This window comes from Panthera tigris, chromosome A1 (assembly GCF_018350195.1).
Source record: "Panthera tigris isolate Pti1 chromosome A1, P.tigris_Pti1_mat1.1, whole genome shotgun sequence".
Lineage (NCBI taxonomy): Eukaryota > Metazoa > Chordata > Mammalia > Carnivora > Felidae > Panthera > Panthera tigris.
Window position 1 is genome coordinate 9,349,362 of NC_056660.1, and position 24,288 is coordinate 9,373,649.

At 38.0% G+C, this 24,288-nt stretch overlaps 1 protein-coding gene across 13 annotated transcripts in view; it reads right to left on the reverse strand.

The window, feature by feature from the left end:
• KATNAL1 (katanin catalytic subunit A1 like 1) overlaps window positions 1–24,288 on the reverse strand; it is a 109,367-nt gene that overhangs the window by 35,241 nt on the left and 49,838 nt on the right. For all 13 annotated transcript variants that reach the window (XR_006220065.1, XR_006220049.1, XR_006220030.1 and 10 more), the window contains 5 exons: window positions 17,721–17,848; window positions 17,220–17,325; window positions 11,630–11,788; window positions 10,778–10,904; window positions 7,754–7,888 (listed from right to left, as the gene is read on the reverse strand). Coding sequence is in view for 1 of the 13 variants with exons in the window: in XM_042992789.1 (XP_042848723.1) it covers window positions 7,754–7,888; window positions 10,778–10,904; window positions 11,630–11,788; window positions 17,220–17,325; window positions 17,721–17,848 (655 nt within the window). In the remaining 12 variants the exon portion in view is untranslated. The remainder of the gene's footprint in view (window positions 1–7,753; window positions 7,889–10,777; window positions 10,905–11,629; window positions 11,789–17,219; window positions 17,326–17,720; window positions 17,849–24,288) is intronic.

A 24,288-nucleotide genomic window follows, 5' to 3' on the forward strand; every position in this document is an offset into this window, starting at 1 on the left:
GAGCCAATTAATTACACTATAGAGCTTGGAGATCGAGTCACAAAAGTGAGTAAGGAAGATGTTATAAAAATTAAGTTCCAAAAGTCATAGGTGAGGCTTCCACTTCTGATCATCAGGAAAAAACTGGTACCAGACTTGTCTTTTTATGGTAAACAAATATAAAACAAAAGAGAAGAGGCAACTTTTTTCATGCATTAGCCAAGAGACAGCAAGTACCTGTAAATTGGCTTTTTCTTAAGTTCTGCCAAAAATTTGAGTGCCTGCTGGAATAAAATTCAGTACCCTTCAAAGAAAAACAACATGATCCAGACTCTCCACAGTGTAAAATATACAATAAAAATTACTGAACATGTGAAGAAACAGAAAAGGTGACCCGCAGTCAAGAAAATTAAAAAGCAGCCAATAGAAACTGTGTTCCACATATAAGAATCAGCTGACAAAAACTCTAAAGTAGTATATCAATGATCTATTTCCTTATTTTTACAATATTTTTTAATGTTTATTTTTTGAGAGAGAGACACACACAGAGTACGAGTGGAGGAGGGGCAGAGAGAGAGGGAGACACAGAATCGGAAGCAGGCTTCAGGCTCCAAGCTGCCAGCACAGAACCCAACGCGGGGCTTGAACTCATGACCTGAGAGATCATGACCTGAGCCAGAGTTGGAAGCTCAACCGACTGAGCCACTAGGTGTCCCCCAATTATCTATTTCTGAATGAAAAAGTTACACTAAAGCATGGTGGCCTAAAATAACAATTTATTACCTTCATAGGTTCTGTGCATCAGGAATTTGGGAGAAGCTTAGCTAGAAAGCTCTAGCTTAGGGCCTATGATGGCTAATTTTATGTGAACTTGGCTGGGCCACTGTGTCAGATATGTTGTCAAACATTATTCTAGATGTTCCTGTAAAGATGTTTTTGTATGATGTTAGTATTTAAATCAGTGGATTCAGTCAGCAGACTGCCCTCCATAATGCAGATGGGCCACATCTAATCAGTTGAAGGCCTGAACAGAACAAAAGCCAGACCTGCCCAGAGCAAGAGGGAATTGTGCCCAAAAAGGGCCTTCAGACTTTAATTGTGACATCAACTCTACCCTGAGTCTCCAGCCTGCCAGCCTACCCTGAAGATTTTAAACTTGACAGTCTCTGTAATTCCATGAGCTAGTTCATTAAAATAAATCTGTCTCTTTATACACATTTTCTATTGGTTCTGTTTCTCTAGAGACCCTGACTAATACAGGGCCTCTCATGAAATTTCAGTCAAGGTACAGGCCAGGCCTACAGTCATCCAAAGGCAGCTAACTCACATAACAGAAAAGCTGGTGTTGGCTCTTGGTGGGACATGTTAGTTCCTTCTCACAGGTTCTTTGAATTCATGAATTCATGGTGTGGCAGCTGGCCTCCCCAAAAGCATATAATCTGAAAGAGGGAGAGCCAGGCAGAAACTATCCTTTTTATGATCTGGCCTTGGAAGTCATATATAGATAGCATCATTCTGCCATATTCTATTCCTTAGAAACAAATCACTAAATCCAATCCATTTTCAAAGGGAGGGAAGGAAGTTCCACCTTTTGAAAGGAAAATCTCAAAGAATTAAAGGAAAAGATGGACAAAATGGATGAAGAGATGAGGAATCCCAGCAAAATAATGGAGACTATAAACAATAACCAAATGGAAATGCTAGATTTACAAAATATATCTGAAATGAAAAATTCACTGGACAAGATTGAAAGCAGATTAGGCAATGGCAGAAGAAAGTGTCAATGATCATGAATATAAATGAACAGAAATTATCCATCTGAATAAGACTGAAAAAAAATGTAAGAGAGTCCCAGTGACCTATGAAACAATATCAAAGTCCAACATACATATAGGATAAATAAAAGGAAAACTCCACAGAGGTACATCATAGTAAAACTGCTGAAAACAAAAAGATAAACACAATCTCTTAAAAACAACCAGAGGACAACCACTTAAGAAAATCCAACCCGTTCGCTATAGTTAAACATATAGTACCACATGACCCAGTTATTTCACTGGTAGGTATTTATCCAAAAGAAATGAAAACGTGTCCACACAAAGAATTGAACATGAATGTTGACAGCAGCTTTATTTACAACAGTCTCAAAACAAAAACCACGCAATGTCCATCAATAAGAGAATGGATAAATAATCTGTAATATGGCCATAAAAGGAAATACTACTCACCAGTAAAAAAATAACAATGATAAATCCCAAAACAATTATGCTGAAGAAGACAGTCCAAAATAATTCATACTGTATGATCCTACTTATGAAATTCAAAATTAGAATGGCAAAGATCAGATCAGTGGTTGCCTGAGGTAGAAGGTGTTGGGAAGAAAGAAGAACAGACCAAGGGGCACAAGAAATCCTATCATAATGAAAGATACGTTCTGGACCCTGATTGGGGTATGGTTTCATGCTGTATACAACTGTCAACATCATCACATTGTAAGTGGATAAAGTTTATTACATATAAATCATTCTTTGATAAAGCTGATTTTGAAAAACAATAGCCAGGCGGGAAAAACACATTATATATACAATGAGATGAATGAAAGCTAACCTCACAGCAAAAAGCAGTGGAGGCCAGAAGATGACAAAATGATATCCTCATAAGTAATGAAAGAAAAAACAAAACAAAAAAACTTCCCAACCCAGAATTATTTATCGATCAAGAATATCCTTCAGAAATAAGGGTGAAATAAAGACATTTCAGATAACAAAAACTGAACTTGATGCTGGCAGACCTTAAACCAGAAGAAATGTTACAGAAAGTTTTCCAGACAAATGGGAGATAGACCCAGATGAAAATCTGGACCTTAAAAAAGAAAAGCAGAGCAGCGGGGGTGTTAAATATGTAGGTAAATGAAAAACACTACTTTTTTGTGCTCCTCTTAAGTTTAAACTGACAATTTAAATCTCATTATATTGTGGGATCTACAATGAATGTAGGTGTAAAATACATGACAAAAGAGCACAAAGGCAAAGGGAGGCAAACAGTTATTATATTTTACATGAAGTGGTACAGTATTAGCTTTAAATTGACTGTGAGAAGTTACAGGTACATATTATAATCCCTAGGTTAACTGCTAAAAAAATAGGTACAGGTAAAAAAATCCAATAAAGGAATTAAAGTGTATAAAAAATCAATTATCAAAAGAAATTAGGAGAAGAGGTACAGAGAAACAAACAAAATGGCACACTTAAACATAACCATATCAATAATTACATTATACTTAAATGGACTAAATACTCCAATTAAAAAACAGAGACAAACTAGATAAATAGCAAGACCCAACGATATGCTGTCTACAAGAACTACACTGTAAAAATAAGGACAGGGTGAAAATTAAAGAAGAAAGCAGATATACAAACAGTAAGCAGAAGAAAGATGGTGAGGCTGTATTAATATCAAAGTAAACATCAAGCTGGGGTGTCTGGGGGGCTCAGTTGGTTAAGCATCCAACTTGATTCAGGTCATAATCTCACAGTTTGTGAGTTCAAGCCCTGCATCGGGTTCTCTGCTGTCAGCATAGAACCCACTTCAAATCCTCTGTCTCCCTCTCTCTCTCTGCCCATCCCTTGCTCACTCTCTTTCTCAAAAATAAACATTAAAAAAAAAGTTAACATCAAGCCACAGTATGTAACCAGAGACAGAGATATTTTATAACGGTAGAAAGACAAAGAAGGTATAACAACGATAACTATCTAGGTACCTAATGACAGAACTTCAAAATGCATAAAGCAAAAATTGAGAGAATTAGGGCAAACAGTTATAAACAAATTCACAACCATATTTGAAAAGTTTAACAACCCATTCTCAGTAATTGATAAAAAAAAAAAACTAGAGTAAAAACGTCAGTAAGAATCTAGAAGATTTGAACAATACTATCACACTAACTTGAGCTGACCAACAATTACAGAATATTGTAATCAACAAACACAGAACAACATTCTATTTAATCGCAACTAAAACATGTCACCAAGAAAGACTATATGTTGAATTATAAAATAAATTCAATACAATTTAAAAATTGACATTCTACAGAGTAGTTCTTGACTATAATGGAATTGAATTAAAAATCAACAAGAAGATATCTAGAGAATCCTCACATATTTGGACAGTAAACCACAAACTTCTAAATAACCCAAGAGTCAAAGAAACAAAAACAAAAAAAAAAAAAAGGAAAATTAGAAAATATTTCTAACTGAATAAAGAAAATATGCTATAGCAAAATCTGTGGGATAAAGCCAAAGTGGCGCACAAAGAGAAATTTATAGCTGTAAATATTTATATTAAAAAAAGAAGAAAGGTTTAAAATCAATAGCATAAATTTCTAACTTTGGAAAGAGAAAATTAAACTCAAAGTACAATGGAGAAATGATAAAAATAAGAGAAAAAAATCAATGACATAGGAAACAGAAAAGTTGCAAAGCAAAATATTGAATTTTTAAAAGATTAGTAACATTGATAAATCTCTAGAGCAAGATGATCAAGAACAATAAAGATAAAACACAAATGACCAATTTTAGGAATGAAAACTGAGCCATTACTATAGACCCTACAGACAATAAAAGAAAAATTAGGTGTATAGATTTGTATTATGTCAATTTAAGCAAAGCTGTAATTTCATTTCCTAGAATTCTCCTCACTGAATAGTTCTGATTCAGTGTGCACCACATAAGTCATTATGGGTGAAATTTATAAGGCAGAAATGAATCAACTCAGAAAATTGGTTCAGAATATGAAGTGCATTTGCAGCTCAAGCATACGGTCACTTATCTGCTGGCTCTGCCCTGCTAGGGCAGATTTCTTTCTTCAGCTTTTTTGACTCCTTAGCTAGGTGTATATTTGATACTGTTACAAACAGTACCAGCTTCTTCAATAGGACATCCCAGTCATCAAAGTTGGAAGTCTTAGAGGCAATGAGAGCCCAGCATGGGTTCCAGTATGTTCTCATGGGGTCCCAGTTCATCCCCAGAGGTTATAATTTGTCTTTCTTTCCACCACTTCATCTTGTCTTCCTGACTACTCTTGCTACTGACTTCAGGCTCCAGAACCAGACGTGAAATCAACAGCCTCACATAAACCCTTTAGTCAGCTTGCACATTTGTATTAGGTCAAATCCCAATAAATTTGGCAAATTAGAAGAAATGGACAAATTCTTTTCAAGACAAGGTATCAAAACTTAAGAAAAATCAGATAACCTAATTAGACAGCCTTATACTTATTTAAGTCAATGGAATAGAACAGAGAACTGAGAAATAGACCCACAAATACACAGAAAAATAATTTTCAACAAAGGTGCCAAACTAACTAAATATAAAAAGAAAACTCCTTTCAACAAATGGTGCTTGGAACAACTCGATATATATTTGAAAAAAATGAAACTCAACCTCTAAGAGATACTATACACACGAAATTACTTCAAGATGGACCACAGATTTAACTATAGTTTCTAAAAGAAAAATGGGAGAAAACCTTTGCCCCTTGGAGTAAACAAAGATTTCTTAAGACACAAAAAGTGCTATCTGCAAAGGAAAAGCTTAACAAGAAGACCATCAAAATTAAAGCTTTTCCGGGGCACCTGGGTGGCTCATTCAATGAAGTGCCCAGCTCTTTGTTTTAGCTCAGGTCATGATCTCACGGTTCATGGCTTCAAGCTCCGCATTGGGCTCTGCGCTGATAGTGCAGAGACTGCTTGGGATCCTCTCTCTCCCTTTCTCTCTCTCTGCCCCTGCCCTGCTCATTCTCTCTCTCTCTCTCTCAAAATAAACAAATAGGGGTGCCTGGGTGGCTCAGTCAGTTAAGCATCTGACTCTTGGTTTCTGCTCAGGTCATGATCTCACAGTTTGTGAGTTTGAGCCCCACACTGGGCTCAGAGCTAATGGTGCAGAGCTTGGGATTCTCTCTCTCTCCCTGTCTCTGCCTCTCCCCTGAGCGTGCTCTCTCTCTCTCTCTCAAAATAAATAAACTTAGGGGCGCCTGGGTGGCGCAGTCGGTTAAGCGTCCGACTTCAGCCAGGTCACGATCTCGCGGTCCGTGAGTTCGAGCCCCGCGTCAGGCTCTGGGCTGATGGCTCGGAGCCTGGAGCCTGTTTCCGATTCTGTGTCTCCCTCTCTCTCTGCCCCTCCCCCGTTCATGCTCTGTCTCTCTCTGTCCCAAATATAAATTAAAAAAAAAGTTGAAAAAAAATAAATAAACTTAAATAACTAATTAAAACTTTCCTTATCAATAGACACCATAAAGAAAATTGAAAGGCAAACCAAACTGGAAGAAAATGTTCATGATGTATGTATCTGATAAAGAACTACACAGCATTAATAGAACAACAAATAAACCAATTAAAAACTGAGCAAAGGACTTGAAAAGACACTGCACAAAAGATATACCAGTGACCAACAGGCCCATGAAAAGGCACTCCACATCATGAGTCATTAGAGAAACACAAATTAAAACCATAATTAGAGTATTTCAGACTTGTTAGGAGGACTAAAATTAAAATACCGACCATACCAAATGTTGGCAAGGATGTGGAAATACTGGAATTCTCGTTGGTTGATGGTGAAAGAGTAAAATGGTACAACCACTTGGGAAAAGTTTGGGTATTATAAAGTTAAACATATACATATCTACCCTAGGACCCACCTGTTCTATTCTTAGCTATAGTACCCAACAGAATCCAAAACACTCCTCCACAAAAAGATTTGCACAAGAATTATTTACACCTTCATTCCTAACAGCTCTAAACTAGACATAACTCAAACGTTCAACCAAAAAAGGAATACATAAATTGTGGCATAATCATATCAGGGATATACCAATACACGTAACCATGTGGATGAATCTCAAAACATTATGGTGCCTGAAAGTAACAGACACACAAGAGTACATACATATTACGATTCCATTCATGTGAAGTTTAATAATAGGTAAAATTCATCTATGGTGACAAAAACCAGGAAAGGTAATGCCAATTAAGGGTTTGAATTAACTGGTAGGGGGCACATAGAAACTTCCTGGGTGCAGAAATATCCTACATCTTCAGTAGGGTACCGATTAAACAGGAATATTCATTTGTCAAAACTCACCAGAATACACACTTAAGATTTAAATTTTATCTCAATTTTATGTAAATTTTATTTCAATATAAAAAGAAAAAATTCACTTATGAAAATTTCAACAGTCTTCAATAGGATGAAATTATATTTTTCGGAGCAGCATATTTTGAAGAAAATCCCAAGAGATCTTTATTTTTAATCACTTAAGATTTAATGAGGACTGTAAAAGTAAAAATTCAGGGGTGCCTGGGTGGCTCAGCTGGTTAAGCTCAGGTCCTGATCTCACAGTTAGTGAGTTTGAGCCCCACACTGGGCTCTCTATTATCAGCTCGGAGTCCACTTCAGATCCTCTGTCCCCCTCTATCTCTCCCCCTCCGCCCCCCACCCTTGCATGTGCGTGCAAACTCTCTCTCTCAAAAATTAACATTCAAAAAAAAATAAAAGTAAAAATTTAGATATCCTATCAAATTTATTAACATGAATACTGCTCTGAATGTAAGGAGCTCAACAGAGAACTACTGTGGCCTCTCTTTCCACTTAAGACCAATTGGTTTTGTGATACTACAACCTTTAAGTAGAATGCCAATGGACTAAATTCTTATGTAAATGGAAAAAGGTAACAGGAAGTAAAATAAAAATATATATATAGTAAAAGGAAGGCATCATACCTGTTGGGAGAGGTATATATATCCTTTTTTCTAATCTCCTTCTCAAAGCTTCATCAATGTCCCATGGGAAATTAGTAGCAGCCAATACCATAACCATTTTGGAAGGATCATCATTCTCTAAAGCTCCTCCAACTCCTATAAATGGTGAGGGCAAAAGAAGGAGTTTTTCTTACAGTTCCTTATTCTTTCATTCAACTCACATCTCTAAGCATCAGCCACAGGCTTCGTCATAGGCTCAATGACGAAAATAATGCAGTCCTTCTGACCTCTGTATGGTGGCAGAACCAGATACATCAACAGATAACTACAAAACAAGGAGGTAACGATTTACATCATCTAATCCAATAAGAAAAATATTTTTTTTTCTGTAAGAAAATGAATATAGATTTAATTTGCTCTGAAAAGAAAAGGCATGGGAGATTATGCTGTTTTATTCCTTATTTTTTTAAATCATGAAGTTCCTCAAAAAAAATTTTATTTTAGTTGTCAGTCTAATTTATTTTCTCAAGAATAAAAAGGTTCACATCTACTAATGTCCTAGCATGCAATCATAACATTTGTTGCAGGTTATATACTGCAACAATTTTATCCTTCAAACTTCTAAGTGACTTGTTAAAAATCAACAAAAAATTTGAGAATAAACCTAATAGTCACTACTGAAAATAGCATTTCTTTTTATACCAAACAAAATATATGCACATTGAGTTCTACTTTTTCAGAATTAAAATTTTAGAATAAGAAGCTTCAGATTACACAATGGCAACTCTGGAAAATGTTCAGTGAAAAAAAAAAAAAACCATCAAAAACTCCACAAAGTTTATTGATAAGAGTTTCTAGTTGTAGCCTGGCATAACAAAGTAGAGAATTTATTTTTTTTTTAATTTTTTTTTAATGTTTATTTCTTTTTGAGAGAGAGAGAGACATGTGAGTGGGGAGGGGCAGAGGGAGAGGGAGACACAGAATCTGAAGCAGGCTCCTGGCTCCGAGCTGTCAGCACAAAGTTCAGTGCAGGGCTCCAACCCACGAACCATGAGATCGTGACCTGAGCTGAAGTCAGACATTTAACCGAATGAGCCACCCAGGCGCCCCGCAAAGTAGTGAATTTAAAGCAACCCAGTTCAATACGGTATTTTCTTAATAAATTATTACTAAACTCCTGATTCAACCATTGCCACAAAGAATCAAGCTCTCCAGGGTGCCTGTGTGGCTTAGTTGTTAAGTATCTGACTTTTATGATCTCATAGTTTGTGAGTTCGAGCCCCACACTGGGTGAGCTCAAGACCTGCTTGGGTAGCCCCGCTTCTCTCTCTCTTCTTCTCCCTCTATCTTTCTATCTGCCCCTCCTGGGATTTTCTCTCTGCCCTTCACTTACTTGTGCCCTTTCTTTCTCTCTCTCTCCCTCTCTCTCTCTCTCTCTCTCTCAAAAAAAAAAAAAAAAGAAAGAAAGAAAAAGTAATCAAGCTATCCAACTAATAAGCAACAGAACTGTAGTCACAAATACCCCTCGATGAAATTCAGCTAAATTTATATTCAGTGATATTTTTAAAACATCTAATAGGTTTCCTCTAGATCCCTCCCCAAAAATATAACATACTCACTCTTTTCTTTCATACTTTAGCAGAAATTAAAATGATAAACGTTTTGAGGGGAGGACTTGTACTACATTGTTTTATGTATCTTACAGTGCCTGGCACCATATAGAACACACACTACAAGTATTCAGTAAGTATCTATAGCTGGTGTATAACCTTATTTGTTTTGAAACAGCACATTCTGGATATTAACACATTTTACATATACCACACAGCTACCAGAATAATAAACCTCTAAAAGAAGGCTCTGGCCCATCACTCTCTCCCTTCACTGACATTCCTTTGTCTGAAAAACTTCTGCCAAAGCTTCAAAGCCCAACTCAGCTATTTCCTTCCATGATTCCCTTAGTCTGGGTGGCACCTTTCCTACTGTGTTTTCACTACACCCAGAGGTCAGTTCTACCACACAACTTATAAAGTATTGTTAAGTTGCCTGCTTCCCAACTAGACCAGTGGTTCTACCTTCTGGTTTCATGCTCCTTTTATTTTTTTTAAGTTTATTTATTTATTTTGAGACAGAGGGGGGGGGGGGGGGAGAGAGAGAGAATCCCAAGCAGGCTCCGAGCTGTCAGCACAGAGCCTGCCCGACGCAGGGCTCAAACCCATGAACCGTGAGATCACGACGTGAGCTGAAATCGAGAGTCAGACATTTAACCAACTGCCCCACCCAGGCGCCCCTCAGGCTCCTTTTGCACTCTTAAAAATTATTGAGCTCCAAAGAGCTTTTGTCTGTGTGTAATGTAACTATCAATATTTAGCATGAGAAATTAAAATGGAGAATTTTTTAAAATATTAATTCATTTTAATATGATAATGAATCTGTTATTTGTTAATGTAAATAACATTTTATGAAAAATAACTATGATTTTCAAAACCAAAAAAAAACCAGTAAGAAGAGTGGCATTTTCTTACATTTTTGTAAATCTCTTTAATGTCTGACTCAACAGAGAACAGCTGGATTCTCATATCTGCTTCTACTTTCCACCTATTAGGACATCTTAAATGTCTTGTAGTCTCTGAAAAACTACACTGTATTCTCGGGGAGAGAATGAGAATCAGAAAGAGCAAATAACGCCTTGATATTATCATGAAAATAGTTTAGCCTTTGCAGACCTTTTCAAAGGGTCTTAAAGGGGTCCTGGGGCCCCGGACCACATCTCCGGAATCTCTGCTCTTAATAGTTAAGTCCTTGCAGACCATGACGTTCCTTTTCTTTGTAACTTCAGAACCTGAAATGGTACATGATTCATGACAGGTATGCAAGAAGTGCTTTTCCTGAGTGCACGAACAAATGGGGGGGGATGAACAAATGATCACAAATAAATTCGGGCTGCCTTCTAGTCCCTTCCCTGACAATTTCCACAATATGAATCTCCACAAAATTCAAAAAGGAAATATAATGGTTGGGTGACAGTAATTAAATATCAATTACCATCCATCTGAATGAGTAGTTCAGACTTGACTCTGCGACTTGCCTCATGTTCATCAGAGGTTCCTCTTCGACTGCAGATGGAATCTATCTCATCAATGAAGATTGTGGTGGGTGCATAAAATCTAGCCTTTGTGAAAAATATTTTAAAGAAACCATTTAATGAGCTCATAAGATAATCTGATTTTTTTAATGCCATTTCCTCCTCCTAAGGAAATGGTAAAAAAAAAAGAGCAGAAATTTTTCACTGCTTTAATGTCACCATGTGGTTACCAACAGGGATTAAATCATTTATATCACATAAAGGAAATTTCTAAAAATAAAAGCTATATGGTTGGTGAAGGTAGCTGACATACATGGGGATTCATAATACTATGATTTATACTTTCTGTATTTGAAAATTTCCAAAATACAAATCCTTTTAAAGACAAATTACCAATCACCATCCTCAAACATACATACTTTCTTAAATAACTACCGCAAATCCCTTATGAAAAAGGAACAAACTTCAATGATAGATCAATTTGATTTTTAAAATATACATTACAAAATACTCTGCTCAACCAGCTCATTAGAAATACAGAAATATCAAACATACACAATTCCCAAGTGTCTTCAACCCTCACTGGAAAGGATGCTGAAGGGCCTTCTCTTATGTCAGAGAGGAAAACACACATCAACTACTCCACAAAACCCACTACCCCATATCTTACTCATGGGTCAAGAACTGTTCAACTCTAAGTCCATTTGCCCTTTTAAAAACAGATCCCCAGGTGAATGGATCTAGATTTATGGGGATATCATTTGCCTACACAAACAGTACTTTGAAATCTGAATATATAGATCATCACTCACCATTTCAAACAACAGACGGACTAACTTCTCAGATTCACCTCTATATTTCGATGTCAATGTAGAAGAGGAAACATTGAAGAATGTTGTGCCACATTCGGTGGCAACAGCTTTAGCTAGCATAGTCTTCCCAGTGCCGGGGGGTCCAACCATCAGCACGCCCTGAAATTTCAAAAGATGTATTAAATGTTTTATCAGATTAAAATACATTCTTATAAAGTATCATCAGCTATTGACATACATAAAAATTCCCATCAAAAGGTAAACCCAATTATCACAGTGAAATCATGGTGCATTTGATATGAGTATCATTTTACAGAGTAAAAAAAAAATGAAGACCGATTTCATAAAATGTCTCGAATCAGAGGTAGTCAGAAATGGGTGTTACAACAAAAGGCCCAGACAAGAAGAAATCTTCTGATACATTTCGAAAGGACCTACCCAGGGGCACCTGGGTGGCTCAGTTGGTTAAGCGTCCAACTCTTGGTTTCGACTCAGGTCATGATCTCACGGTTCATGAGTTTGAGCCACCCTCTGGGCTCTGTGTTGTCAGTGTGGAGTCTGCTTGGGTTTCTCTCTCTCTTAGTCTCTCTCTGGTCCTCCCCCACTCATACTCTCGCTCTCAAAATAAACAAATAAATTAAAAAAAAAAAAAAAAAAAAAAAGAACCGACCCAATTTTCTTAAGCCTGGAAGAAGATACGTATGTATAGTCTTGAGCACTGCTTAAGAATGACTGCTCTATTTAAACATAAAATAAAACCTTTTCTACCACATCTAGTAGAATGTGCCCTCCTATGGGACAAAACCAATCTTCCACATTACATAATACACAGTTTTTAATCAAAACTAGATCCACTTATCAGTTAGTAAGGTAACTGAAATCTAGTGGCAATTCAAGCATAACCAATTTAGCTAGCATTTCGTCAGCTTTAATGTGCTAGACAATAGTTTACATACGATAGTGTTACCGATGAAGGAGCCACTAAGTGTAACAGACTCAAAACTACATTTTAGTTACTTAATACCTTTAAAAACAAAACTATTCTATAAAAATAAATCACTAAGGAGTAAAAATTATTCAAGAACACCAATCCTTTAGCGTTGAAGACTATTGGATTCTCAGATACTTCCTATTTTCTTCTGACACTTTTAATGGGAGTGCCGATATATAGGTGACGCTACATTTCTTTTGTATAATAGTGGATGATCTTAATAATTCCTTCCCATTTATTTGGCTTAATAGGCTTCTGGGGATTTACATTTTGAAAACTATGTGCACATAAAAGTTTCAGAAATTTAGAAACCGTCCAAACCCTTTTCTAGTGTAAAAATTAAGAAAAGGAAAAAACTCTTTTAAAATAGAGCCTGGAGGCCAGAAGGGGGAGCTCTCACACCCTACAACCCCTAGTCGATTGCAGACCCAACGGGAAGAGATCGGTCTTGCAAGTCTATGCTACCTTAGCTACTTTACCACCCCAGCAGGAGGAAGAAAGGTTTTTCTACTCCCCTGGCAACAGTCCAGCCAATGAAAGAGTATCATAACCCAGCCAATGAAAAACCACTATACTTTAACCTTACACTTTGCTCCAATAGACTTTTCCTTTTTTTTTTTTTTTTTTTTATGTTTATTTATTTCGACAGAAAGAGAAGCAGCAGTGTGGAGGGGGTGCAGGGAGAGAGAGAGAGAGCGAGAGCGAGGGAGAATCCCAAGCAGGCTTCCTGCTGTCAGTGCAGAGGCCAACTCAGTACTCTAAATCAAGAGTCCGACAGTCAGATGCTTAGCTGACTGAGCCACCCAGGAGCCCCTCCAATACACTTTTTCTTTGCAACAGGCCTCCCAATTTCCCCTTTGCTCTATAAAAGAGTGTTCCTCTCCTTTGTTCTCCAGTCTTGCCTATGGTTCTGCCATAGCTTGCTTGTCCTAAATTGCAATTCTCTGCTACTCCTAAATAAACCCAGTTTTTGCTGATAAAGTAACTGAGTTTTATTTTTCAGGTTAACACAGTTATAGGATTCAGACACCCAGAAAGAGCAGAGGTCACTAGGATTTAAAACACTACTTTTATAAAAAGTATTTTGCTTTGCAAGGAGCCTTTCACAAGGGTGCAGGAGATTGGTATTTTGGAAACTGTAAAAACAACTAATATAACACAGCTATAGCCAGATTCATTATTTCTTTTTCCAATGTCCCCTTTGAATGCCCTTCTCAGTTCCTGTAATGTCCTTCAATGGGGCCACCTCCAACAGGGGCTAATTTCCAAAATTAGCATCTGTACATAGATAGATTCACACAGTACAGCTCCTCCTTCGATTATCTCCTCGGTTTCCTGTATCTCCTTCTCTATCGGCTCCTTCCCTCAGTATATACACAGACTTAAATCTGTCCTGTTAACAAAAAATCCTTCACTCGACCCTACATATCCTCTAGCTACTATTCACCTCGCCTTCCCTTCTCAGCCAACCTTCTTAAAGAAATGGTATGTGTTTACTATTTTTTCTTCATGAGCTACAATCCGCCTTCCGCCTCCACTGATTCACTAAAACTGCCTAATTTACTAATGCCAGGGTCATTTTTCAACTTCTGTCGTTTCTCCTTCTCTCTGTCCATTGACGGTGCCGATACCTGACGTTCATTCCCTTCTTCCTGAAATGGTTCCTCCCTGGGTTCATTCTATGAGCCTCTTCCTTCCCTGAGACTCCTCCTACTTGGGACTCTCTTCAGTGCCTTTCGGGTCTCCTCTTCCTCTGCCCTTTACATTCCCAAAGCGATTCCAAGCCTTTCTCTCTTTTCCCTTTATAGACCTCCTTGAACCATCTCATCCACATGCATAGTCTCACTATTTTAATTTAAATCCAAACTCTGTCCTAAGCTCCACACCTCTATTTCCAATTACTTGCTGAGTATTTACCTGAACATATTTTGTTTCTATTTAAACCTGCGCCTCTTCTCAATTTCCAGTGTCAGTTTATAGTATGCGTGCTGTATAATAAAGGATTTGGCTGTTTTTTTCCCCCAGTTCCTGGGAGGTGGAGACCACAAATCCTCGGAATTTCCAAAGTGACAGGAGTGTCTTTGTTGTTTCATTTGAATCCTGAAATTTTATGTTAATGTGGGGACTCATGGTAGGCCCCTATATAGTTTATGCTGATGAGATGATTCAGATGGTGGCTGGCCTTGCCAGAAAAACCAACCATAGGATCAGAGCGTTAGGACTTTGAGCCAACTTTGGGTTGAGTGATGTCAACTAGACCTCTAGAGAAAGGAGACTGGAGACTGAGACACGTGGGCAGTGATTTCAATCAATCCCAGCTATGTAATGACACCCCAATAAAAACCCTCCACAGTGAAGCTCGAGTGAGCTTCCTTGCTGGCAGGACTCTATGTATTGTCACACACCCATGTGCTAGGAGGGCAAAGCAACCTGACTCTACGGACAAAAAAACAACAGAAGCTTCGCTTCCGGCATCCTCCTGATCGTGCCCCTATGCATTTCTTCCCTTGGCTAGTCCCGATTTGCCTCCATTTGCTATGATAAAAATTGTGATTGTAAGTACAATGCTTTCCTAAGGTCTGTGAGTCATTCTAGAGAATTGCCAAATCTAAGGGGATAGTAAGAACCCCCAAATTTATAGCCAGCTGGCCAGAAGTGAAGGAGACCTGGGGACGCCCAAGTTGGCAGCTGGCATCTGAAGTGAGGACAGTCCCACGGAAAAGTGCCCTCAACCTATGAGGTTTGGCCCAAAGTAGCCGGTGTCCCAAGTAACTGCACACTCCTTCAATTAAGCCTGGAATTTGGGGGTCATACAACTTGTCCCTCTTCCTCATCCCTATAAACTATTAGTCATATCTTTTATATATCTCATAAATCCACCCATTTTTCACTGGCCAAATAACAAATGCCTTTGTTCAGGTCCTCACTGTTCAGCTCGACTGGTGCCACATCTTCTTAATCAGATTCCTCATCTATATCCATCTATGCCCATCTCCAGTCCATCCTCCATACTTCTGGTCAAGGTGATCTTTCTACATCTGCAAATCAACCTCCTGCTAAAGACTTACAGAGCTTGGGGCGCCTGGGTGACTCAGTCAGTTAAGCCTCCAACTCTTGATTTTGGCTCGGGTCATGATCCCACAGTTTTTGAGTTCAAGCCCTTCATCAGGCTCCACGCTGACAGCACTGAGTCCACTTGGGATTCTCTCTCCCTCTCTCTCTGCCCTCCCCCCGCCCCTGCTTGCTCTCTTTCTCTCAAAATAAACAAATAAACTTTATAAAAAAAAGATTTACAGGGCTCATCGTGATAGGTGGGTGTATGCCTACTATTCCTGCTGTCTTAAAGCTCCTTTATTTTTTTTTTATTTTTTTTAACGTTTTTTTATTTATTTTTGAGACAGAGAGAGACAGAGCATGAACGGGGGAGGGTCAGAGAGAGGGAGACACAGAATCCGAAACAGGCTCCAGACTCTGAGCTGTCAGCACAGAGCCCGACGCGGGGCTCGAACTCACGAACCGCGAGATCATGACCTGAGCCGAAGTCAGCCACTTAACCGACTGAGCCACCCAGGCGCCCCTTAAAGCTCCTTTAAATACGTACTTTTAAATACCTACTTTTCTCTCTTTTAAGTATTGTTTTAACAGTTACAATAAAAAGGGAATATACAGTAATATGTTACCAAAATTTGGTAGATTTGTAACAGTCCACAAAAGTTTTTAAATTGTAGAAGACAATCAAAATGCTATGGGTATTCCAAGCTATTTGTGTAAATACACAATTTCTCCTCTTCTTTACTGTAAGGCATGTCCAAAGAGAAAGAGATACTGAGAAGAGAAACAGACCTTCCTACGTAATTCAGAAGGGCAAAGTAAGATCATGGTTTTATTTCACTCTGTCAGTCAGATTTGCCTGTGACTAAGACCAAACAAAGTTCCAGGCAGCCACTGTCAGAAGGTTCTTTTTTAATATGCCAAAATAAAAGCAACGGACTTGGGAACTAGCCCTGGGCAGACTTTTTAATCTAAAGTAGAGGGCATGTCTTAGAATTATACCATGCTGAAATGAAGTGACCAAAATAATTAACGGTGAGAAATACGTCAACTTTTAGAAAGGCATTTATGTGATCAAACACTTATTCTATGAGATTACCTGCTGTTTAGGGGCACCTGGCTGGCTCTGTTGGGAGAGCATGCAACTCCTGACCTTGAGGTCGTTGAATCTGAGCCCCAGGTGAGGTGTACAGATTACCAAATAAATAAGTAAGTAAATAAATAAATAAATAGACTCTTCAATTCGCTTCTTAATTTTTTTATCTACAGAAACAGACATCCAGAAAATTCTTAAAGCTAATCCCTAGCTTGGCAAACCCGAGGGGAGTGACTCAACTGAAGACGGTAATTTCAACACTCTGTCCCTCTCTTGCCATGCAGGGGCAACACACCTCGACTACAAATTCAAATCCAGGTACTTACGGGGTACACAAACCTCCTCCAGCTTTTACTCACTGTGCTAACACACACATAAAGAAACCACAACGGTGTTGTTCATTATCACGTAAGCCACATTTTTATACCTATTTTATTTTAATAAATGCTCACCTTCCACGGCCTTCTAATCCCTTTGAAAAAGTCAGGCATCCACATTGGCAGAACAACAGCTTCCCTGAGCAACTTCTTAGCTTCTTCCAAATCTGCTATGTCATCCCTTTGCAACAACAGCAAAGTTTCGTGTTTATTCAAGGACACCTCTGACTTATGGGCAATACTCATTCTTTTAAATTTTTTATTTATGAAGTTATTATTACATTAAGAACAATGATTTAATTAATACTGCATAAAATGATCAGTGAAAACATATGGCAGTTATTAATTAGGACATGTTATTCAATTAACAACCTTCATCAGTTATGTCAACATCAAATTAACATGTAAAATGTCTTGGTTATATTTTGAAAGAATTGTCCTGTCAATCCTACACACTCATATATTAGGCATGAAGTCACAGTCAGGAAGATTAATGGATAATAAGAAAAGACTCACACCAGGCCAGCCAATAACTTGTTTTCTCTGCTACTTTAATTTAAGAACTTAAAGACTAACCAATGAATGCTAGGATTCCTGGATACGATGTCTCTCTCAAGAGTTTCTACCAGATCCTTATCATAGCCCGCACCATCAAATTTGGGAATTTCACCATCACTTGCACCGTCTTGCATATTCTTCCTTCCCTGGAGACAGATATAAAAAAAAGTACCGTTCAATAACAAAAGATCATTTTAGGGGCGGCTGGGTGGCTCAGTTGGTTGAACGTCCAACTCTAGATCTTGGCTCAGGTCATGATCTCACGGTCTGTGGGATCGAGCCCCGCACTGGGCTCTGTGCCGACAACTCAGAGCCTGCTTGCGATTCTCTCTCTCTTTCTCTCTGCCCCCTCCTGACACAGGCACTCTTTCTCTCAAAATAAATAAACATTTTTTAAAAACACAAAAAAACCAAGATAATTTTAATTAACATCACTGAGTTTCAAAATATTATAATGTAATCATTTTAAATAATTTTTTTGTTATTTTAAGATAGCGTTTTCTGATTACCCAAATGCCACCCTTCCTTGTTCATTTCCTCAGAAACAGATGAATTGGCCAACTTTATTATCCACTCCTTCAAATTTACATCCGTGGACGGACAGTTGCAAGTAAGACTAAAATGACCCTTGCTAGAGATTTCTGAATTTGTGGATGCAGGGAATTTCCACCACCACCAGAGAATACACAGACTATTAATGCAGAGGACAAAACAACCTTAATTCACTGAGAACCTACTACCTGCCAATAAATCTCACATATAACTATCTCATTTAATACTCACAAGAAGGTAGGTATTATTATCCTTATTTCTACAAATGAGGACCTAGGACTCAGGTGAAATAACTTAATCACCCATAATTATTAAATGGCAGAGTAGAGATTTTAATGCATCTCTTCCTGACTCCCCGAGCCCGTGCCCTGTGCACAACATCAGACCATCTCATGCCTAATTGAGTCAGCTTACAGCTTAAGAGCTTTACAAACTATGACATCCTTCAAAGCAACCAAGAAGAGGCTGCATATAGGGAAAGAGTTGGGACTCTGAACTGCTTCTTACAAAGCCTTTTCCCTGTTACTCTAAGCGCCCCTCAGGATTCAGGGGTTTCTTCCTAGAAAGGTCCTTGGACCACATCATAAAGTCATTGTAATGCTAATGGTAAAAGGACCTTTTTAAGTAGTGCTATTAAGACCACTAAAGCAATATACTTTACCCCAATTCTTCATTTAATAATATGGTGGCTTTAAAAAAAGAATTACATGCTCTGTTTTCTATGGGGTTCTGCCAAGATTTCCTCAGCTTTGAAGAGCTTGAAATGAAATGTGCTCAGTTGCTAGAGATAGTTCAACCAATGGAACGACGTCAGGGGACAGAGCCAAATACCTCCCCAGAGCTTCAGCCCCACAGTTACTGTCTAATACAAAAACGAAAGGGAAAGTAGTCAAAAAATGAGTCAATATCCTAAGCTTAAATCTGAAGGGAGAGAACAGCAATGAACCCCTCCTACCACACTTCATCTGAGATACACCATAGGCTTGACCATAAGTGCTGACAGGGGACTAAATGGCTCCCTTTGGGCAAATGCTCTAGTTCATTAAGCCACTAGGTAAATGACCAAATAGTAATCTTGGTGACTCGACCCAAAAAAATGAACAATTTTCTGTTTCTAGGTAGCACAGTGACACTATCAAGCTGAATTTTCAGAAAGATTCTTGTATTTCAGATGATAGATATCAATACTGACACTATGAAAAAGAGTAAATTTTGGGGCGCCTGGGTGGCTCAGTCAGTTAAGCATCCAATTTCAGCTCAGGTCATGATCCCACAGTTCACGAGTTCAAGCACTGCATGGGGCTCTGTGCTGACAGCTCAGAGCCTGGAGCCTGCTTCGGATTCTGTGTCTCCCTCTCTCTCCACCCCTCCCCCTCTTGTGCTCTGTCTCTGTCTCTCTCTCTCTCTCAAAAATAAATAAATATTAAAAAAAAAAAAGAGTAAATTTCTGGCATACCTACACAACAAACATTACATCTACAAGTTTAAAATGAGCTCGGCCTAGAATCACATTTTATAATACAGGTAGGGCACAGTTACAAAGCCACATTCAAACAAATCACCAGAAACTAATCCCTTTAAAAACTTTTCGAGGGCTCAGTCTGTTGAGCATCCAGCTCTTGACTTCAGCTCAGGTCATGATCTCACAGTTTGTGGGTTCAAGCCCCGCATCCGGCTCTGCACTTGGGATTCTCTCTCTCTCCCCCTCCCCTGCTCGTGCTCTCTTTCTCTCTCAAAATAAATAAACTTAAAAAAAAAAAAAAAAAAAAACACCTCTTCTAGAAATAAGTCAACTAAAGAATGCAACAGAAACTGATATATCTGAGACTTAAGTCTTGAAATGGCATCGTAATTTAAGACCTACCAAAAAATTACTATTAAAAAATGTAGGTAGACATCCATTTTAATATGAATGTCCAAGTGGTAGGAAAGACTTGATAAATACTACCAAGAGAAACAAAAAGCTGTACACTTATCTGAAAGTAATAGAAATCAGAGGATTTTTAAGAATAATAAATACGTGAGCATCTGTCTAACACATTTCATTGTGCAGTAGGTTTTATCGGTGAATGCATATACACTATCTGCCCTCATTGAGCATCTAGTCTGGTAGGGGAAACAAGTAACAAGTAAACAAAACAAAAACACACATAATCATAAACTGCGAAATGCTACGAAAAATGTGGGTGGTCAGGGTGGCTCAAAGGTATTGAGCAAATAAAACAGATTGGAGAGGAAGGCAGGCGCCAGCTCACCTAGGCGCCTGCAGGTCACAGTGAGGAGTTTGGACTTTATTCTAAGTGCACGGGGAAATTTCTGAAATGTGTTCAATAGGGAAGTAACAGGATCCGATTTACATTTTTAAATGATCCTTCTGCCTACCATGTGGGAAAAGGATGGGGTGGAGGGAGGAGAAGAAGCAGAGAAAGAAAAGCCTCTATTACACTACTCAAGGTCAAGCCTCTTAATTCGCAGAAGAGGAAATAAAGGTGTAAGCCAGTCAAATGACCTGCCCTAGAATCCAAAGTTTATGAAAGGTAGAGATGAGATCTGAGTACAAATTAAGCAAAAAAGATTCTAGGAACTTTCACAAATCAAAATGGTGAGGTTATTAAAGAAAAAAATTAGGGAAACTAAAAGTAAATCATTTGGTTACATTGAGAAATCAACAAAATGGGTGACCATTATCCTTCAAAACAAATACCCAGCTAACCTGGAATAGGGATATCAAATATAAGTAACTGTAGTTTCAGTTCACGGGCTAGACTAACTGTAATACCTAAAAGGGACTGAGTTTTCAGGCAACTAAGATAACCTCACCCAAGATATTATTACCTGTACAGTTTACTAATGATAACAATACTAGCTGCAATAACACCGAAACGATCTTAGACTTCTTTGCTTAGATTTTCACATTAATTGACAAAGGTCAACACTAGCAAGAATCTGATATTTAGCATGAAGTCTAACAGCCCCTTTTCCTCAAAATATTTTAGTATCTTTTTGCTAACATCTCAATTACCCTTATCAAGACAGATTTGTTAATGATCTTTCATTAGTATTGGCTCATCATTCTATTTGAAAAAAAAAAAAACGAGGCTAAAATTAGCAACTAACCCAATATTAGATAGAGTCCATTAATAACACAGCTTGGCCTCAAGCACAAACAACGGTTTTTGCATTTTATTGTGTGCCTCCCCACACGGGCAGATGAAGTGGAAGATGGTCAGTTACAGCTCTGAGTCTTGCGTTTCAGGTGACAAGTGAATTAGACCCAGAGAAGGATACCCAGGGTGAGAAAGGATTGAAAAACCACATCATAGAGAGGAGAATCAAGGACACTAGAGACATTTAAGGTAAAGAAGCAAACACTAATGGAGCCACATGACCAACTGACCTGTTTACCTCCATCTCCTCTATCTTATTCTAAAAGAAAGAACTGGGACCAATAGAAAGTAACAAAGGATATAAATTTCAGATCAGCAAAACAATTTTCTAACAATGGGTTCTGTCTAACAAAGGGGTCATTGCTCTTGTTAGGTGGTGAGCTACCCAGCATCAGAATTACTAGCTAATTAGTAATAAAAAACCACTGGCCCACAGTCCCAGTGATGTCTAAGTTCATCTCAACTGAGGTCAGCAACATCACGCCAGTAGTTTGGAATCAGTCATAGAAGTACTTATACCACAGAAATCAGCTGATGGTATAAATCGGGGCTTGATTGTTTTGTTAACAGTCTAGACTTAAGAAAATAAGGGGGGGGGGAATGTTAATGCAGGTGAAACTTAAAAGTCTGTCATTTCCGCAGTTGTTACTTCCTAAATAGCGCAGAAATTAAGGAAATATTTTTCCAGGATCTGAAAACCATGATCCGATTCATCGAAGTTGCTCAAATACCTGCTGAATGAATGAACTACCGACATACATTTCTATTGTTACACTTTCATCTTACTCACTAATGAAAAAAAATACCACCCAACATTCATGTCAGAACTACATTTCTCTTCATCTGTTATCTGCAACCATAGGTTGGCCACAGATACAAGATTAGTAAAACTCAGCAGAGGCCTTGTGTGAGAGTCCATTAGCTCTACAAAATTTACAATAATTGTACTATATATTCTATGATTTGTAATGATGTGCTACACATCCTTAACATCAGATTTATAACAAATGTGTGAACGTGTATATACACGCACATTTTCAGGAAACTAGTTACTGAACGTTTACCAGTACACTGCTAGTTAGATGATCATCGTTCGTCAAATAGTACCCATATGATGGTATCCTTTTCTTCAAGGAAAAAAAAAAAAAGTTTTCTTCAAGTCACTGTTCATCTGTACAAGGACCCATCAACAGCTCTCAATCCAGTTTATAACATCTCTCCACATCAGACATCCAGACATCCCTACACTTACTCAGGGATGAGAAGGAAAGGAGTCAAAAAGGGTCATTTGTTACGTGAAATTCAATGAAATAAAGTCATTGACATGTAATAATTTTAAATTAATTCTATTAATATAATTTACCATGCTTTATTCTGAATTCTATTTAAAAGCATATACAGCTTTAATCAGTACTGCTCATTTCACTAAGAGTTAATTCACCACAGAGCCATAGTCTGAAAATACTTGAGAATCAGAGTTTTATGAATTAAACTTATTTTCGGTTGTAGTACAAAAACATTTCCTCTGCTACCTAATATTTTTAAACCATCTTTTTTCAATAAAAAAATGCACTGATTATTTCTGTGTCTATTTCTATACCGACCCTAGGTTTAAACAGTTAAATAATAATACATCAAGGGGCACCTGGCCGGCTCAACTGGTGGAGCACGTGACTCTTGATCTCAGAGTTGTGGGCTTGAGCCCCCTGTTGGGTATAGAGATTACTTAGAAAGGATAAAAATCTTTAAAAAGAAATAATAATACATCGAACGTTCTCAGGTACATTCAAATAAGACTGACAAATATAGCTGTAAAGGTGAACTGATTCTTCTGACTCCCTCTCATCAATAAGAAAATAATCAGCGTGAGGTCAGGAGTCACACTTTATTAGAGTCTGTATTCCCAGTCCCTGCAAAGTATGACTAATACAAAGTACGCACACAATAAAGGTGTGTTAAGTAAACAGGGTAACAAACTGGCTTATGATGAGTCTGTGGACCTCAGGGAGAGAAAAACTGTAAGGGCTGGACAACAGATCACCATACACAGTGATGGTTACTGGTTAAAAACCAGTATTTTTAAGCTTGGACCTCACTGGAAACCTGTCAACAGTTTTAAAAAAAGAGCGGGAGGAGGGGGGGACGGGGGAGGGGGTGCTTAATCACTCTCAGAAAAGGAGCTGGAAAATCTTATAAAAGGCATCCGTGATACATTAAAATAAGACAGTAAGCGTTTTCAAACAAGAGGCTGCATAGCAAACCGATTAAAAGCCCAGGTGTTCAAAGAGTTCAACTCCTAGTTCCCGCACCGACTTGCGCAGGTACGAGGCTGGTGCCTCAATTTCTTCATATGTAGAACAGGGGAAATAATGCTGAGGTCACAGAAACTTATAGGAGTTAAGTAAGCCACCATATATATAAAGCTTCAAACATCCAACGATACTGAGAATCTTGGGTGAGGTATTCTCATGTCCTCACTTTTTTTTTTTTTTACATCTATAAAGTTAAGCGTTGAAGTACAAATTCATCTGAGATCATGAGCTACTGTATACAAATATATAATTATATAATTTTTATACATATTCATGTAACTAAATACTTTTCCTCAAAATAATAGTGTCCTTACTATCGCCAATGCATTCTGAATTTTCTAGTCTACTCTTCTTTAAAAAAAAAAAAAAAAAAAAAAAGCTGGTTGCAATACACAAAACTAATTTTAAAAAACCAACAGCACTGGGAACCAAAATATCTCTGAGGAGGCGTCCAATACAAGGTACTCATTTTCAAATTAGCTTTCAAAAGCAGTTTCACCTAAACTTCCTCGAACCCTATCACAGGTCTCAGTGAGTTTTAGGGACATTCTAATG